General features: G+C 32.9%; 3 protein-coding genes across 6 annotated transcripts; 2 read left to right on the top strand and 1 right to left on the bottom strand.

Moving 5' to 3' along the window:
- Positions 1-603: 603 nt before the first annotated feature.
- On the top strand, positions 604-2,700 carry LOC108825837 (mavicyanin). 2 transcript variants are annotated; one of them, XM_056994424.1, is made up of 3 exons: positions 604-817; positions 1,006-2,266; positions 2,347-2,700. In XM_056994424.1, the coding sequence occupies exons 1-2, from the start codon at positions 652-654 to the stop codon at positions 1,392-1,394; spliced, it is 555 nt and encodes a 184-aa protein (XP_056850404.1). In that variant the 5' UTR covers positions 604-651; the 3' UTR covers positions 1,395-2,266; positions 2,347-2,700. The 2 variants fall into 2 exon arrangements, with proteins under 2 accessions (XP_056850404.1, XP_056850403.1); XM_056994423.1 differs by lacking the exon at positions 604-817 and having other exon boundaries at positions 1,390-2,266.
- LOC108811397 (small RNA degrading nuclease 3) lies at positions 2,553-5,329 on the bottom strand. Its single transcript, XM_018583449.2, has 11 exons — positions 5,171-5,329; positions 4,902-5,084; positions 4,729-4,818; positions 4,570-4,638; positions 4,331-4,474; positions 4,056-4,242; positions 3,853-3,953; positions 3,623-3,754; positions 3,398-3,526; positions 3,227-3,328; positions 2,553-3,112 (listed from the first exon to the last, which is right to left on the bottom strand). The coding sequence occupies exons 1-11, from the start codon at positions 5,201-5,203 to the stop codon at positions 2,690-2,692; spliced, it is 1,593 nt and encodes a 530-aa protein (XP_018438951.2). The 5' UTR covers positions 5,204-5,329; the 3' UTR covers positions 2,553-2,689.
- Positions 5,330-15,157: 9,828 nt separating this feature from the next.
- LOC108826531 (uncharacterized) lies at positions 15,158-17,273 on the top strand. Of its 3 annotated transcripts, none has more exons than XM_018599908.2 (7): positions 15,158-15,244; positions 15,336-15,378; positions 15,476-15,602; positions 15,815-15,915; positions 16,313-16,592; positions 16,795-16,961; positions 17,066-17,273. In XM_018599908.2, the coding sequence occupies exons 1-7, from the start codon at positions 15,158-15,160 to the stop codon at positions 17,218-17,220; spliced, it is 960 nt and encodes a 319-aa protein (XP_018455410.2). In that variant the 3' UTR covers positions 17,221-17,273. The 3 variants fall into 3 exon arrangements, with proteins under 3 accessions (XP_018455410.2, XP_018455409.2, XP_018455407.2); XM_018599907.2 differs by having other exon boundaries at positions 15,746-15,915; XM_018599905.2 differs by having other exon boundaries at positions 15,336-15,393; positions 15,488-15,602; positions 15,746-15,915.
- Positions 17,274-18,899: the final 1,626 nt, after the last annotated feature.

The raw sequence follows: 18,899 nt of genomic DNA, 5'->3' as shown, positions 1-18,899 counted from the left end.
TACCAAACCGTTCAGATGATCAAAATCGTTGGTTGTTCATGATCTTATATAATATCAAGCTGATTCATATGTTTTTCAACTTCAAATCATCTGGTAATGGCATTGACTTGACTATGTAAGATTACAAAACTAGTTGGCGCAAAAATAATACATTTAAGTGCTATATAGTCTTCGGATATTTGAAGTCAGTATAAGAAACTAAGAGCATCTCCATTGGCAAAATCGAGCCATCATGATTTCCAATGCATTTTTTTTTTGGGTTTGTTTTAAAAAAAAATAATAATAATAACAAACCTATCGCGGACCACCACGTGTCGTGGAGCCCGCAGAACAGTTAAGAGATAGGTTCGACGGACTATACAGATTCATAGCTTTTGCTTTATTATATATATATTTTTTTTTTTTGAGTTGTGTGAACCTCACACTAAAAACTCTAATGGAGATGCTCTAAGTCCAACACGAATAAAAGATAAACAAGTACGCAATCTTTGTCGGTATTTGCTTTTCAGACACCCTTTCTCCAAATTAGCCAACTAACCAAAATAATAGTGGCCTCTTCATACATATACACACCACTTAGTTTCATATATATATACACACACATACCCTTGTGGGGCTCTCGACCAGATATCAAAGAAGAAGAGTGAGAGAATGGCGGCGAAGATAGTGGTGGCTTTGGCATGTATGGTGGTGATGTTAGGGCTGAGTGAAGCTGCGGTGTACAAAGTTGGCGACTCAGCTGGCTGGACAACCATAGCCAATGTAGACTATAAGCTATGGGCCTCTACCAAAATTTTCCACATTGGTGATACTGTCTGTGAGTACCACAATTTTCTGACAAATTTAACTATAGTCTAGACATTAAAATGAACAGATCTTGATTCTAAAATAATGTAATAGTTCGTTTAACCAATGTCGGAAAGTGGGTCATAATAGTCCAGCACTCCTAACTTGTTTTGTTTTCACATTTTGGCACTGATCTGACAATTATTTTGATTTTGACAGTGTTTGAATACAACCCACAATTCCACAACGTGATGAGAGTGACGCATGCAATGTATAGAAGCTGCAACAACTCAAACCCAATCTCCACCTTCACCACCGGTAATGACTCAGTCACACTCACCAACCACGGCCACCATTTCTTCTTCTGCGGCGTTCCCGGCCATTGTATGGCCGGTCAGAAACTTGACCTCAACGTCATTCACCCCGTCTCCTCCACCCCACTCTCTGATCCACCGATTTCCTCCTCTTCTCCTCCTCCTCCGACTACTACCATTCCTGCAGCTGGAGTCCCCGGTCCATCTCCTAGCCACGCGGCCTTTCTCCCGAGTGTGGTGGCAGCTGTGGTGTCTCTCCTTGTCTCTTTGGTCTTTGCAAATTTTGCGTCTTAACTAGGATTATACAAACATTGCAATGATTGCATATACAGTATACCTTTTGTTATGTTTTCGTCTATCTACCGTATTGTTCTTTCCCCTGAGTTGATTCAAAATGTAGAGACTACGTCAATAAAAAGAAAAAAGTATTAAGTATGATTTAGTTAGTATTATTTTTGTAAAGATAATTATTGCAGGTCTTTTAGAATAGTGTTCTTTTAACTAAGAAAAATTAAAAATTGTCTTTTAGTGGCTTCTTTATTTTTGGTTCAGAGACGTGATTGAGAATGATTAATAGCCTGCTTATATGTGCATCGAATTTGACAACATATGTTATGATGAGATCAGTCTGGTTCATCCGTATTTTCTTGGGAGGATCGGTGGAGGGTGGAGAGTGAGATGAGGGTTCAAAGGATGAGGGTCGTGAGGGAGGAGAAGTTAGATGGGTTTGTTGTGTTTGCTGATGACAGCAACATGCATAGCGTGGAGCTGTTTGATGAGATTCAGAGTGTGAAGTGGTTTGGCGCTTTGTCTGTTGGGATACTTGCTCACTCTGGTAATGCTGATGAGCTGTCGTCGGTGTTGAAGATGAATCAAGAAGGGAAGCCTTTGTCGATGCCGATTCAAGGTCCTAGTTGTGATTCATCTGGGAAGCATGTTTTTGATACGCAGCCTTATGCCACCAAGAGTGGTGTTTATGTGGATGATAAGGCGGCTGTGATGCCTAGTAAGATGGAATGGTCAGGGTTTGTGTTGTTATGGAAGGAATCTGTTGATGATAGACTGGTAAGGGTTAAAGATGTTAACAACTTGTTGGATGGTAATGAAGGAATAGAAGATGGTCCGTTGTCCTTCCACTTGGAAGCTAATAGCAAATTCCCACCTGGGTAAGTTTCTTGTTCTACTACACTCATTTCTCATCACATAATCTCTTCTTTGACTTTGCAATCTTTATACTTGTAAACAGCTGGCTGGATCATAAAGTCTCCCTTAGACATAACTGTGCCGTCAAAGAGGACACCATGGCCAGAGAGTCTTCCTCAAAGCTCCAGCAAGAGCTCTAAGGAGAAACAAGAACCGAAAGCTATTGATGGTATCAAAGTACCAGCAACTCGTTGAAGGATATAAAACGAATAGGCTGAGTTTTCATTTTCTTTTTTTCCACCGTAGATATCAAAAGAAATTGTTTGGTGTGCATTGGCTTCATCGTATACAATACAAAATCTCATGAGTTCTTCAACTGAAATGCTTGAAAACAAAATTTGGAAGACAATAGTATCTGACATGAATGATGCTTAAACGTTAGTTTTTCACTTTTTCTTCAGTTTCTTTTTGAGGTTAGTTATCATCTTATCCTGAGCCTCAACCTCACGTTCCTTAGCTTTTAGTTTCTCCTTCAGTTCTTCATTTTCATCCTTAGCTTTTAGTTTCTCCTTCAGTTCTTCATTTTCCTCAACCGTCGTTTTGAGTTTCTCCTTCAGTTCTTCAATTTCCTTTATGTGATCTTCACATATGCTCCCTTGGCTGCTGCCATTCTCTTCCCTAGTCGTCTCCTCAGAATCATTCTCCCTCTTCTGTCTCTTACAACTCACGTTCTTCTCCTCCTCTGTGTTACTTCTCTTCTTCGCAGAGACTTCTTCACCGTCTTGAACATTTTTACGAACGTACAGTCTAGATACTGATCCAGAATTCAACTTAAACTGAACCATTTTCTGTGACAAACCCATTGTATCCTGAAAGAAAGAGATTGTCAAATCGATTCTCTCAAGACAGCAGCTATAAAGATCATGAACATGACCACAGTGAGAGAGAGAGAGAGAGAGAGAGAGAGAGAGATCCCAATTTACCTTAACTATATCTCCATCAACTTTTTCAAATGCTTCATTTGCTTCCTCTTGACTACTAAAAACAACTTCTGCGCTATAATAACCTCCTAGCTTCTTTGGTGGCTGCACAAAACATGATCCTCTCAGATTCCTCGTGAGAAGAAAGGAGATTTGTATGTTGGGGACCATTACCTTAACGTCGACTTTGAAATCTCCCATAATAACTCCTCGTAACTCTTGAGAGGGAACATTGTGAGGTATCTTATGAAGATAGAGACTTGCCTTCTTAGCCTCATGTATTGTCTTCTCAACCTCCAACATCTGACACAGGATGATGCAATTTTTTTAATATGTTTCAGAAAACTATATACACATTTTATTTCGCAACTTAGTTGAATGGTAACAGTCAAGTCTTACTTGTTCGGTTTGTGGAATCAAAGTCTCTACTCCTTTCTCCACAACAGCAAGCACGAGCTTCATAGCAGCGGCAGCGTCGTGAACGCAATTGTGAGCAGCACCCTCCATTCTCAGTTCTTCATCCAAAACAGACTGGAGAAATTACACCCCACAAAACAGGATTTTTATCAAATCTTATACCTATCTATCTCCAAGTTAGAACAAAGAAATAAAGTGTTCACACGCTTTACCTTGCATAGGTTTAACAAAGAAGGTATTCGAGAATTGTTTGCACCGGAATACTTGAATACAAGGGAAGTATCGATGACTCTGGCATGATCTACCTTCAACACTGTTGTGATCATAGAAACTAAACTCGTAAAAACAAGATCTTCACACACACATATATATATAGAGAGAGAGAGAAAGTGGAGCTTCTTGCAAGCAAGCTAACCTTGAAGATCATTGTGCAAACCGTGACCAACTAAAATAGTTCCCTTAGAAAGAAACCTCCGGAGTTTTTTCTGAATATCAGCAACAGAGAGAGTGGCTTTTTCAAGATCCTCAGCAGTAACTCCAGTAATCTCAGTCTTATAGTCAACAACCGGTAGGCTAGGTTTCACAAATTTGTCAAGAACCACCTGAGTCATCATGAGCTTCATTAGATTAATAAAGAAACAAGACTAATCACAATGGCTTTGATAAATGATAAAAAATCCAAACCAAAACCTTTAAATCACGGTCGACAGCGCCAACCCTGACAACAGCTTCACTGCCATCCTCACAGGTAACCATCTCACAATCAATAGCAAGCATTCTGGTTGACTTGATCACTTTTGACTGCTTATTGCCACTCTTAGTTACAAACCAATCCTGTTATTATGCAAAATTTCAAACATCTTTCGTTTATGTCTCAAATCTTTTTTTCTATTATTAAACTTAGTCCCATTTCAAACAACATTAATTACCTCGGCGTGGGAAGGGAAAGCATAGTAGATTGGGTACCTAGGATGAGTAATAGTCATTCGAACTAGCCTCTGCAATAGCAATAGCCAAACAAACAAGTTATATAAACAACAACTCACAATTAAAAAAAAAAAAAAAAGGAGATCCAAACGAAACCAAACCTGCTCAGGAGTCTCTTTATCAGGAGATTCTTGCTTGAACTTCTCAATCAAGTTACGATTAGCATCACACTGAAGAACCCTAGCCAATAGCTAAACAAACAAATGCAACAAGAACTAATAAGTTAATAGTCCAAACAATACAATGTTGTGGTGGTTGTTAGTTAGTTAGTTACCTGGACATCTTCCTTCTTTTTGAAAGAGGAAAGAAAAGCGACCAATACATCATTGGAGCGTCTCGAAGGATCGCTGAGAGACGATCCCAATTTCTTATCGTAAGAGTTTAGAAACTCTTTCCATCCTCCGTTGTCTCCTTCTAGACCTTGCTTCTGCACTAGCTTCACCAGCTCCACTAGCACCTTCCATAACCAAAATCAAATAAGATAAGATAAAAAAAAAGGTGATTAAACTCGAAATTAAACGAAAGAGGTGGTGGCGTTATTACCTTCTTCTCAGCAGTGGCTAGTTTATGCTCCATTACCCGATACTAATTGAAAGCTAGAACGGAGCTTCTACCGGATGTGAGCTTTCAGAGGCGGCGAGACTGGTTAAGGTGGGAGTTTGGAGAAGAAACGAGAATTAGGGTTTTGCGCTTTTTTCCTTTTGATTAATTGGTTTGCGGGAAGCTTCATCTGCTAATTACCTTTCTACCCTTTCTGTTATAATTCGTCATAGCACTCAAAAACAATTACATAAAAACTACGGGACGGACAAAATATCCGTAAATTTTGATTCGATCCTTATTCGTTTCGATTTGATCTGAAAATTTTGGATATCTGCAACTCAACGAATCAAAGCAATTATTAAAATTCAATATCCGTAAAAAATGAAGCAAATCACCAATACTAATACTTTTAGAAACGGAATATCTGATCTATTATATACATATATATCTATTTATATACTCTCTCTGTTTCAATATACTTGAAGTTTTAGGATATGCACAAATTTTAAGAAACTTGTTTATTATTTTAAAAAGTATCATTAAAATATAAATTTAAAACTAGTTAACCAATTACAAAAGACATTATAGAATATCATTGGTCACACAGTTTTTGATAAAGAAAAAAGTCACATTGAAAAATGAAAACATCATCTATTTTGAAACATCAAAACTTCTTAAAACTTCATCTATTTTGAAACGGAGGAAACTGATGCCTTCTTTGTGCGACACGTCAGATCACTTAAACGAAGCGCAAAGTATTTCTTACTGGGCTCGTGTGTTGGACTTCGTCTGTTGATTGATGCGATGTTTATGGCCCTGATAATGCAAACCCTAAGGAATATATCTTCTGCTCTTCGGTTTCATCGATGCGGCGGTGAAGCTGTGGCGATGGCGTTTGAGTTTCGTAACGGAGGCGTCGTGTAACTCCGACTTTAACCCTTCCGTCTTTAATGGTGATTACGAACTCTCCAGATGCATCTTCCAGTCGTCGAATCGGGTATAAATAGACACGAGCATCCTTTATTTTGGTCGCGTTTTCTATATCACTCTGCTCTTCCTCTCTAAATCGTATATCTCGCGTGTTCTTGCCCACTCTTTATGGCTAACTCTAATCTGTTTTTCTCTGACCTTAAGTCCGGTCGATGCTCAAAGGTTGTCGAAGCTAGGCTTCTGAGGTTCTGGGAAGTCGGAACATCAAGCGTGGTGGGGAGCTCATGTGGATGGATTTGGTGATGGTGGACGTAAATGTAATTATTCTTTCCTTTCTCTTCATGTATCAATCTATCCGATATATTCTGTTTGAATGTCCGACCGTTCTTTATTTTTATTTTTATTTTCCGATCGCTCTTTTATTCATTTTATCCATTTTGTTTAGGAAGATGAAGCCGTGTTTTGTCCGATAGATGTCTGATTGTTGTTTTCTGATCGCTCTGTTTTTTTTTTCTATTTGTGTTTAGGAAGATGAAATCGTGTTTTGTCTGATTTATTATGTTTAGCTATATTGATCATGATGTTTCGAATCGTTGGTTATGACATATTGATTTTTAATTATTCTCAGGGGACCATGATGCTAGCTGTTATTGGTTCTAGCCTTCTTCCAACGTACCGTGAAAGACTCATCTCCGGAACCATGTTCTCTGTCTCTAAACTTATATACAAAATGATGTCGTGGATTTAGGATTTCATATAGAGTCATTCACTGAAGCTTGCTGCAACTGAAAGTGCAGCAAGTGTGAGGTGAGTACACTCTGTTTTTTTTTTCTATTGCACATTTTTGTTAGCTCAGTAGCAACGGAATTTCTTTGTTGTTGAGTAGATTTTTGCTGTTTGTCATGGGATCTGTAGTTGCAGTCTGTGCCAGAATCATAAAGGTTGGATTCCAACTGACCGGTTTACTGAAATATGTGGTACAATCATCTGCCCACTGCCCATCTTGGACTAAAAGCTTCAAAAGATTTCTTCTCTGGTTTCACAAACGCAGTCTTCAGAGCCCCAATGCTTTTCTTTGATTCTACTCCAGTTGGATGCATTCTCACCCGAGTAAGATCTCTTTTCTTTTACATGTATTATATGAATAAAGCTAAAGGTCAATATATGATAATAATTGTATGTAACATATCAGGCATCATCTGATTTGAACGTTTTGGACTATGACATTCCATTTGCGTTCATATTTGTGGTAGCACCTGCTGTCGAGCTCACTGCAGCTCTTATCGTCATGGCATATGTGACATGGCAAGTTATCATCATTGCTCTTCTTGCTTTAGTGGCCACAAAAGTTGTTCAGGTACAAATCTTCGTTTAACTTATATCATAGCAGCAAAGAAGTCATATTAATTATCTCTGCTTTCTTCTCTGTAAAATAGGAGTACTATTTAGCTTCTGCAAGGGAGTTGATTAGGATCAACGGAACAACGAAAGCTCCAGTGATGAATTATGCTGCAGAAACCTCACTTGGAGTGGTAACAATAAGAGCTTCTGGAACTGTAGATAGATTCTTTAAAAGCTACCTAAACCTGGTGGATGCAGATGATGTGCTGGTCTTTCTGTCTAATGCAGCCATGGAGTGGGTGATTCTGAGGATAGAGACACTGCAGAATGTGACTTCATTCACTTGTGCATTTCTGCTAATCCTTATTCCCAAGGGATACATAGCTCCAGGTGCATGAACTATTTGCCTCTTATCACATCGTCCAATGATTTGAGCTTTTAACTTTAACAGCTAATGGAAGTCTTGCTTTGTGTTGCAGGTTTTGTTGGGCTTTCACTATCATATGCATTAACATTGACACAAACCCAGGTGTTTCTAACCATATGGTATTGTACCTTATCGAATTCAATCATATCGGTAGAGAGGATAAAAGAGTATATGAGCATCCCAGCAGAACCTCCTGCAGTTGTGGATGAAAAAAATCACCTTCCTCATGGCCTTCCAGTGGTACTATTCTCTTGCAGGAACTTAACTTTTAATAAGATGATGGTTCTGTTATGACTTTTAAGTTCTGTTAAGACATTGCTTTGCTTCTTCTTTTTGCAGATAACATACCGCCCAAATGCTCATTTGGTTCTCAAGGGAATTTCTTGCACATTCAGGGAACGGACAAGAGTTGGAGTTGTGGGGAGAACGGGAAGTGGTTGTATATTGATTGATGGCATTGACATAAGTAAGATTGGTTTAAAAGACCTGAGAATGAAACTCAGCATCATTCCTCAAGAACAACCTCTATTCTGTGGCTACATACGGACCAACCTTAATCCTTTATGTGTTTACTCTGACGATGATATATGGAAGGTAAAACATTCTATAAAATGTGGGTTTCAGCCACATTCGAATGGTTGAGTTAGGACTTTAATCTTCTTAAATCAAACAGACTTAGTATCTCTTGATAAATATATATTGAATGGAAGTCTCCAGATTGGACTATGAATTTTTAACACAGGTTGTTATGGATACAAATATCATATTTGATCATAACTTTACATGAAAATCTTCTATGAAAACGTTTGTTTCATTTCAAACCAAATAATCATGTTCTGCACACCGTCTCTCTTGACTGTTTGTATGATTTCAATGTTTAACTTTGACTGTTTTCAGTGGACTGCCAATAATGCGAACACAAAAACAAATTAATCATTTATATAAATTTAGTGGCTAACTCAATATTTACAAGTTCAGAATTAAATTACACCAATTGAAAAATTGTAATTCTCAAAAGAAAGTTATCCACGAATAAATTTTATTTTTTTTGTTAGAACTGGGCTAATTGTTTGCTTCAAACTGTTCGTCATACAAATTACAAAAATCTCAACTTATGAGTTCAATAGGCCAACATTTTAAACAAACTTAGACTCAAACAAATAAAAACTAACTATAGATATCCCACAAGTATTAAAAAATTTTAAAAACATTTAGCATAAAAAATAATGCACTGTTTTTTTTAAATATTGCACTATTATCTAATACAATAAAGTTGGGAAATCTGTCTCCTGAGAGGGGCAAATAACGACACATGTCGCAACTTGACTGGGTTGGTGGATGTCACGCGAAAAGCGCGTTGCTCTTTTCTTTTTGCTTGCGCGTGTTTCCGCGATCTTGTCCAAGCTGCATCGTGAACCCGCGGTACTCTCCTTAAAATCTCGAGTCTCTGTTGTTATTCCGCCGGTGGTCAGCAGTTACAGCCCGCGTTCTTCCTCTAATTTGAGCTTTGACGCCTCCTTCCTCGCCTTGAGTCTTCTTCATCTGTAACCTGCAACGGTCGTCTTTGTTTTCACCATTGCAGAGCTTCGCGCCGTATTCGTCTGTTCTCCTAGACACGGGACCACCTCCGCCGTCGTGCTCATCTACACCGCCTTGGTCATCCAGAGTCGTTATCGTCGAACCAAGCCTCGTGGTGGAGCAATCTTCAACCAATCCCAAGGCTAGGCCACCAGAATACCGTGTCGGAGTCATCCCTTCTCCGTGTCGTGCTCGGAATCTGCCATGTTAGCCGCCGGAATCGAGCTCGTGCTCTCAATCAATGGAGATCTCTTCAGTTATTTCACTTATGGTCCTCCAAGTTTCGATTGTTTTCACTTTGACCCCTGAACCTTCAATTCTTCAGAAACATCCTCCATAATCAACCCAATACTTTTAAATGTTGAAATCTGGCCCTCCATGTATTTGTAGAATGGTCCTCCGCCTCTTGATAGTTCTCAATTCGGCCACAAACTCTTCAAATTACAAGTAGAACCTTGCGATTTCGCCTCAAACTTCTCATGCGTGCACTCTAGCCCCTAATAAATGTAAATGAACACACAACATCCTAAAATATTCATAATAAACTAAAATATGAATCTAAAACTCATTAAAAACATGAGATAGCAAACACAGAAATACAAAACCATGAAGCATCTAATCTAAGATTGGTAGTAATAACTTATCACAGAATACGACCCCAACAACTTCTTGCATAAATAAAATAGACCTACTTCAGATCCATTTAACTTCACTAAAAGGGGTTTAATGTTCTAAATAGATATTTAGATATCAATTTTATAAAAAAAAATTATATAACCTAATATTACATTAAACATAACAACAATTTTCCCATTACCAATTAAAATAAATCTAAACTCATAAGTAATAAAAAAACGTACAACCCTAATTCATACTCATATAGTTGATATGTTATTCTTACACAAACGCATACATATACACGAATATGTAAAAAAAAATTTTTTTAAAGTTGACAATAACTTAAAAATACCAAAGACAAGTTTCACTCTTTCTTCGATTAACGGGTGACTAACAAAAAAAAAATCTAATTCTATAAGAGCATCTCAAAAAGAAAATCTATAACTTCAAATATAGAATTTTTGGCTTTCCAAAAAAAAATTTCAAAATTTCAAATTTAGAGTTTTGTGAGGTGAAATTTATATTTATAAATTTGAAGTTTCATCTTTTTATTTGCAATTTGATCCTTATAATTAATTACATATCACATTTATGATTTTTAATTATTATTTTTTTTATCATTTTTATCCTTAAATTTTTTATATCTCATAATTGTTCAGATTTATTTTTATAAATTCAAATTTTATATATAAATTAAATTAAAAAATAAAAAAATGTATATTATTTTAAAACTGTAATTAGACAATAATAATATTACAAAAGAAACTTAATAAAAACTTTTTTAATAGGGTACATGAAGAAATAATTATTACAAATAATCAAATATTAAATTACAAACAAAATACCACATTGTATAATAATTATGTGATATTTTGTTTGTAGTTTAATTTTTTTGTTATAAATCTCTATTTATAAATTTATCTTTTGGTGTAAAATTTAATTAATTAATATTTCCGTAATATCTTTATATATGTGTTAGTTATTTATAATTTTTTTATGGATTTATGCTAATTATGATAAATACAAGGACTATAGAGTAGAATACAAATAGTTTTGAAGTTTTGCTTTTGGAAAAAAACACCTTGAAACTTCAAATATTAAGTTTTTGGAAACTCTAAAATAGAAAGTTTTTTTGGAAATGCTCTAAGTGGAACTTCACATGTTGTCACTAATTCCGATTATTTAATACATAAACATCCATCAAACAAATGACTAGCATAACAAATGAAACACCTTTTAAACAAGATTTAGCACCTTAAAATACAATACAACAGTTCATAACATCCAATTAAATCTTTTAAAAAACAACAATTAAATAAGACAAATTCCCAACTTCCTGCGGGTAGCGCGGGCATACCCCTAGTAAATAAGTAAAGTTGTGAAACCATTGTATAGTACACCCAATTCACACACCAATTAAGTTTAAACTCACACCCCGTTAATATATGATATATCATTCAAATGATAAAACTTTTTTTTTTGGAAACATTCAAATGATAAAACAACATCAGTTATTTATAGGCTAGCAACTACAAAATAAACACAACACAAAATTAGTTAATACAACAAAACATACATTAAAACTAGGTGATTCTCCCGTGCTCATGCACGGGAATAAATATTTACAAAATAAGTACTTTACTTTGTTTGTTTATATGTTTTAAATAATCTTTTATTTATATCTATAAAAAATTGAATTAAATATCTTTATGTTTTAAGTATGATATTTTGTATTATTTCAACTTTTTTTTGAGTTGTATATAGACGTTTAAATTAATGATGTTTTTTCTCATTAGGTTAAAATTATCGTATTAGTAGGTAATTCAGTTTATCCTCTTATATTTGTAAATATATTTCATAAAATTTTGTATAATTTGATATATCTTATTTAAAAAATAGAAAAAAGTAAATCAGATATTCATTAATAAACATAACTTGTAAAATATTGAAAATTTATTCACGTATATGAATATATGCAAAATAGATACGTCATAATAATTGGTTGATTTAATTGTTCATATTTTGATTGATTTCATTACTTGCATTTGGTATATTGGCCTATAAAATTTTTTAATCATAATATTTTGGTTATAATTAGACTAAAATAAAACGATTTTGCTAATTAAATTTTTTAGTTTACCTTAGGTTCATAAATATAATTATGTATAATTTATATATTTTTTTGATAAAATATATAAGTCTATATTTTAAAATTTGATAGATATTTTCTGTTTTTTATGTTTTTGGAAAAATATGAAGAAAAATACAAATAAATTTCGTTTATGTATAATCAATCTTTTTATTCTAGAAATATTATTATCTTATAGAAAAATGTCTAAATTATTTTATTAATATTATATATTTTTTCTTATCAATATTTTAATACAAATTTGATTTAACTGAACATTAAAATTAAGATAAAAACAATTTTGTTTATTTTGAATTATATTTAAGAATGTGCATGTATATATTTAAAATTATAATCTTAGCTAGATTTTTCTATCCATTTATTTTAATTAAATATATTAAATAAATATGTAAAATTGCATATTTGTCAAAAATTAAAATTAAAAATATATATAAATCTGTAGATATATATAAGAAACTAATGATTTTACGATTTAAAGTTTAATTTTGTATAATTTTCTAAAAATATGTATATATTTTTGAAATATTTGTAATTTCAATTATAGCATTTCGAAATTTGAAATGCTATAATTGAATATATTTATTTTAATGATGATTTATGAGTTATTACCATATTTTTAAAAAAGTCCAAAATTATAAATCGACAAAAATATAATATATGAGTTATTACATATTTTAAAAAGTTTATCAAAATATAAATTAACATTAAATATAATTTTTCATGTCATATTAATCTTTAAAATATGTTATCAATTTTAGTAGTCATGTCACAATTATTAATCTAGGTGTTTTCCTGCACCATGTGTAGTGATGATTTTTTGAAAGTTAAATTTTATATTTTAAAATATAATTTATTAATATTATATATTTTATTATTTTTACCAATAATTAATATAAATATCATTAATTAAGCATAAAATTAAGAGAAAATATTTTTTATTTTAAATTATATTTAAGAATATATATGTGTATATATAAAGTTAAAATCTTAGATAAAAAATTATTTATTTCATTTGGTTAAATGTATTAAATCAACTTGTACTAAATTACTAAAAATCATATAAAATTGTATAGTTATCAAAAATTAAAACTAAATAATATTTACATAATTTGTAGATATCTAAAAGAAACTAATGATATTACGATTTATTTATTTTTTTAATTCAGAAAATTTAGAAACTTTTATATATAAAAAATTTTATAATTATAAAAGTAAAATTATATAATATTTCGAAATTCTAAATGTCATATTTGAATATATTTATTTTAGTGATGATTTATGAGTTATTACCATATTATACAAAGTTTACCAAAATATAAATCAATATTAAATGTAATATATGAGTTATTGCCATATTCTACAAAGATTTCCAAAAATATGTATCAGCATTAAATGTAATTGTCCATGTCATATTTAACCATATGACATGTCATCAATTATAACAGCCACGTCACAATTTTTTTTGTGAAAACGATTGTAGAGATGACATGTGTTAAAATCACTTCTCAAATATAGTCTAGGGGATAATACATTGCAGAAACACTATTGTTCAACGATTTATAATTGGTTGTGCATTTAACAAAATTTTACGTCTTACCTTATATAAGTAAGATAAACAATATTTAGATTATGGGTTTTGATTAGATGGGTTGCAAAAATTTAGTTTGTAGCTTTTAGTGACGTAGTTGTAATTTTTTAAAATATTATAATTTTAAAACCGCTGATTTAAAAAATAGAAAATATATATAATAATAGGGTTGTAGATCAAAAGGGCATGGTCAATTAAATTACTTAGAAACTAATGTGGAAACAACAATTATAAGAAAAAAATAAGTGAACTGAAGTATTTCTACAACGCAACTAATCAAACACATAACTAAAATTTAATTAAATTTGGTTCATTTTGCTCATCACCTTTAAAATAATTTTCAAAATAAAAATATCAAAAATTTGGATATTAAATCCTTTGAAATTCATAAGACAAAAACCAGCAAATATATTTTTAAAAATTATAATTGTGTAGCTATTTTTATAATAGATTCTAGTATATTTTATCAAAATAAACATATAAAATATGTAACTAAATCAAAATTTAAACAAAAAACCCGCCCGTAGGGCGGGCCAACCCTAGTATGTATATATACATGTTTATAAAATTATATAGTATATATAATTTTGTACCTCTATATAAGTTTTATAATGTTTTTATTCACTAAATAAATTATTTAGTTATTAAAAATTTCGAAAGTATCTAATTTTAAAAAAGTTTGTAATGAAATATTATTATTTTATTTTAGATTTTCTTTTTTTTTTACTTTTATTTTTATTTATTTTTAAAAGAGAATTATTACTTTTACTGATCGAATCGGATATCCGGCAAAAATTCGGATATTTACGGATATTCGAAAATTACAGATCGGCTCAAATCGAAAAATCGAATATTCGTAGGGAACAAATCGGATCACGGATATCTTTAAAACTCTGGATATCCGTTTCACATCCACCTCTATCTACATTTGTATCCAAGTTAATGCTGGTTCTTACAAATCAACGTACATGACAATTCATTTGACCAAACATATTCAGTTCTAAATAGAGAAATAACAAATAAGCATTCTTCCTTGGAATGACTTTTCTAATTACACTTCTCGGATCAACAAAAAGTATCCCGGATCAACAAAAATTACACTTCTCTTAACACAAAGATGGAGAGTAGAACATGGAGTGAGTCACATGTTCTAGCACCACACGTAAAAAAACATATTGTGATATAATTCAAATTACACGAACTAGCCGTGTGGCTCAATTCAGCTTCGTGCAAGCACGTGGTTACAACGAGCATGTAGTGGGACACATCTGGTCTGTCTATAAAATAAAACGCTTACCAAATACAAAACCAAACACAAGTTCATCTTCCTCAAAACAGCACTCTTCTTAAACATAAATGGAGAATGGAAGATGGAATCTGAGAGTGATATGTTTGGCTTTTTTCTTTGTCACTTCCTTTTCTTCAGAGTTCCTCATTCAACAGGTCTGAATTTCTTTTACCGATTTATTTTATATATCTATTATGCTTATATTAATGTAACTAAACATAGTTTTTAACGAACAACCCAAAACAGGTCACAGAGTATAATAGTTCTTACAATCCCAAAGCAAATTTGGGTATGCATCCGCGCGGTTCTAAAGCCAGTTTCCCCTTTGTTTTCTTTCTTAAAGTGGAAACCTGTTTTATAATGCTTGTGAACATTTTGGTTGACAGAAGTGACTAGAGAGTTGAGAACTGAGCGACCATCAAGTAAGATCGTAACAATAGGAAATTTCTCTGTGGTTATGGAGAGATCTGAACCGTACGAATCCTCAGTTTTTGAAGCTTCTGGTTACAAATGGTTAGTTTCTTCCTCACTAATCTTTTACTTCATAAATATGGTTATTCTTGATGAAAATGCATGTTGTGACAAAACCAGCTTTAATGCATGTTGTTAAAAAGAGAAGAATATAAACATTGTTCTCTGTATGAACCATACCACAGGAGGTTGATTTTGTACGTGACTGGTAACAAAGAAGATGGAGGAAACAATCATGTATCACTTTACGTGAGGATTGAAGACACAGAATCTCTTCCCACTGGCTGGGAGGTCGATGTTGATCTCAAACTCTTTGTGTTTAATGCTAGACAGCGCAAGTACTTGACTATCACTGGTATTTATTCTCATTATGTGTATTTTTTATATTAACTATAGTTTGTACATAGATCACATAGTTTCAAATTGTTCAAAAATTTTGTTTTGTTAAGATTAATCTAAAACTGTTTATGCCCCTGATCTCAGATCTTGCCGATTTTTTTCTATATTGGTCAAGAATAGAATCGATTACCACTTGAATACATTTTATTAATGTTATTATGCATGCATGATTACTCTGTGTGTGCTGCCAATGTTGGTTTTTTTTTTTTTTTTTTTTGCCACTTGGGGAAATCTCACACCCAGGAACCCCTGAAGGTGGAGTCGAACCCCGGTGCCTTGGATGCCACTTAGCCACTAGACTAAGGCTGACCCGGCGGCCAATGTTGGTTTTATGTTTACATTTTGGGTTGCAGATCAAGCGGCGAAACGATACAACCAAGAAAACAGAGAGTGGGGATTTGGACAGTTGATTCCTCTTTCAACATTCCGCAACCCGAATCAAGGTTTCATCGTGCAAAACACTGTTTCTTTTGGTGCTGAGATCTTCGTCATCAAACCCGTCGAACAACAAGAGAGAGTCAGAATTTTATCAAACCCTCCGGACAACGTTTTCAGTTGGAGAATACTCCATTTCTCCTCCTTGGAAGATAGGATCTATTACTCTTCCGAATTTCTTGTTGGAGACCGATTCTGGTTAGTCATTCATTTGATGTTACATATGTAGCACCTCGAAAGTCCTGATTAAAAATGATGATTATTTTTGGCTCTTATTTTTGGTAACTAACTAACTATGTATATCCTAGACTGGTGTTTAGTTTGAATTCAGAGTCCACAAAGTGTAGATGGTCAATTATGAGCGGAAGTAATTTGTTTTTGTTAATGTATATTTAATCAGGCGATTAGGGTTTAACCCGAAAGGAGAGGGAGAAGGAAGACCCCATGCAATCCCTATCTTCCTATACGCTCAAGGCTTTAAGCCAAACGCAGTCGAGACGAGCACCTGGGGAGCGGTTAATCTGCGACTGAGGCATCAGCTAGGCTCAAACCCCAAAAGAGCATCTTGTAAGAGGGAAAAAAACACACATTCATATTTTAGGACAATGTAAATGTAACATTATGTCTCGACCTTAGTCACTATCTAAAACGCATGCAATTTGGTGTCGCAGCTGCAGCTTGGTACCCGATTCAACCAGGTCATCGCGAGGGAGTAAGCAATATAATCTTGCGTAAAGATCTACAAGATGGATACTTGGTGAGAGATTCCATTGTCTTTGAAGCCGAGATGGTTAGAGTTTCAGTTACCAACATCGTCCCCGTCTGAGAATCTCTATTTGTTTAGTATCTAAACTTGTTACTTTGTTGATGCTCGTTATCTCATAGTTCTTCCGCGTGATCAATAAAATGTCTCTCCGACACCACCTCCATGACTGTGGCATATAATAAAGTAGTTGCTTTATATATAAGTAGATGATTCAACAACAATATATAAACGGCCTCATCAACGACCTCTATCTCTTTTCGTTGGATCCCTCGGGATAAAAACAAAATTGCTGATTGTTTGGCAAAACAAGCTCTGGCTTCAGAAGCTTTTGTAATGAACCCTTTCCCTGTCGAGAGTTTGATTTAAATGCAAAAAAAAAAAACAATATGAAACTGATAGAGAATCTACGAGTTAAATAACTTATATCAAAGAACCAAGACGAGCAATCGCCACACATGGCGTTAGGTCACGTGATAGAATCACTATTCCTGACTTTTCCCGCGGTATTTTCCCGACAAGAACGCGACGATGACGAGTATATTGTTTATATCACCGTTTCCTATCAAATTCCATTACTAATCCAAATTAAAGTAAACTAGATCATGATCCGCGCGACCGCGCGGATTCCATTTTTGTCTTAACATATAACATATATTCTATAGTAGTTAATATAATTTGGAATTTGTCTAATTCTATATTGTAGTTTTAAATAATTTTGAGTTTGTCCAATTCTATATTATGTAGTTTAATATAATTGTGAGTTTCTAAGTTTCGTAGTATAGATGTAGGGTGAAAACAATAATCTAATATTAACCAATACAATTTAGACTAACATAACTGAAGTCTTCATTATGATATTAATAAAATAGTTATAATTTATACAATAGATAAACAAAAATATTTATGAGAAAAAACTAACAAAGATTAATCGTGCTGATATATAAATGTTTTATATTTGATTAAATAATTTAAATGAAATTGTACTAATCCAAAAAAATAGTTTCAAATTTTTTTATTAATAAAATAAGTATTTTGAATATATATGCAAAAAGTTCAATACGAAAATGACTAATGTGTTTTTTATAAAGTTAAATGCTTACAATGTTTCTGTTTTATACTTATTCACAATATAAATATTATGGCCCATAAAGTAAAATTTTATTGTAAATATCTATGTTTTGATATGTAATTAATAAGCAGTAACAACAATTGTCCAAGAAAAAATTAAAGATGTTATATTTTATTTTCCTTTTCTTTGCTATATATATAAGGAAATATATTCTAGTTATTGCATATCTAAGGTAAATCCGTCCCTTTAAATTATAGAATGTTCTATGTTATACTTATATTATTTGAGTATCAAGAAATGTATATTCTGATATCTGTATCCAGCAATTTAAAATTTAAAGTTAATCAATAACTGGTTAAAGACTTGTTAATGACTCGCATTCGACTAAAGAAGATGTATAATATAATGCAAAAAATTATAGTTGTTTATGAATAGATGTATAATATAATGTACAGAAGTATAATATAATATAGAAAAAATCATAATTGTTTACGAACAAATGTATAATATAATGTCCAGAATTATAATATAATGTATAATGTATGCAAAAAAATTATAGTTGTTTACGAATAGATGTATAACATAATGTCTAGAAGTATAATATAATGTACAAAAATAATAGTTGTTTACGAACAAATGTATAATATAATATCCAGAATTATAATATAAT

Source organism: Raphanus sativus, chromosome 9 (genome assembly GCF_000801105.2).
Source record: "Raphanus sativus cultivar WK10039 chromosome 9, ASM80110v3, whole genome shotgun sequence".
In the NCBI taxonomy this organism is placed as follows: Eukaryota; Viridiplantae; Streptophyta; class Magnoliopsida; order Brassicales; family Brassicaceae; genus Raphanus; species Raphanus sativus.
This window is presented reverse-complemented; position numbering and strand designations above follow the sequence as displayed.

What these genes read in the sequence shown, in the direction of transcription:
- LOC108811397 (XM_018583449.2), bottom strand. Translation starts at nt 5,203, where the DNA reads ATGGAGCATAAACTAGCCACTGCTGAGAAGAAG. An exon ending in TGATTCCACAAACCGAACAA is followed by an intron (nt 3,527 to 3,622) that starts GTAAGACTTGAC and finishes ATCCTGTGTCAG; the next exon opens with ATGTTGGAGGTTGAGAAGAC. An exon ending in ATTTCAAAGTCGACGTTAAG is followed by an intron (nt 3,329 to 3,397) that starts GTAATGGTCCCC and finishes TGTTTTGTGCAG; the next exon opens with CCACCAAAGAAGCTAGGAGG.
- LOC108825837 (XM_056994423.1), top strand. Translation starts at nt 1,779, where the DNA reads ATGAGGGTTCAAAGGATGAGGGTCGTGAGGGAGGAGAAGTTAGATGGG. An exon ending in AATAGCAAATTCCCACCTGG is followed by an intron (nt 2,267 to 2,346) that starts GTAAGTTTCTTG and finishes ACTTGTAAACAG; the next exon opens with CTGGCTGGATCATAAAGTCT.
- LOC108826531 (XM_018599905.2), top strand. Translation starts at nt 15,158, where the DNA reads ATGGAGAATGGAAGATGGAATCTGAGAGTGATATGTTTGGCTTTTTTC. An exon ending in CTTGTTGGAGACCGATTCTG is followed by an intron (nt 16,593 to 16,794) that starts GTTAGTCATTCA and finishes ATATTTAATCAG; the next exon opens with GCGATTAGGGTTTAACCCGA. An exon ending in AAACCCCAAAAGAGCATCTT is followed by an intron (nt 16,962 to 17,065) that starts GTAAGAGGGAAA and finishes TTGGTGTCGCAG; the next exon opens with CTGCAGCTTGGTACCCGATT.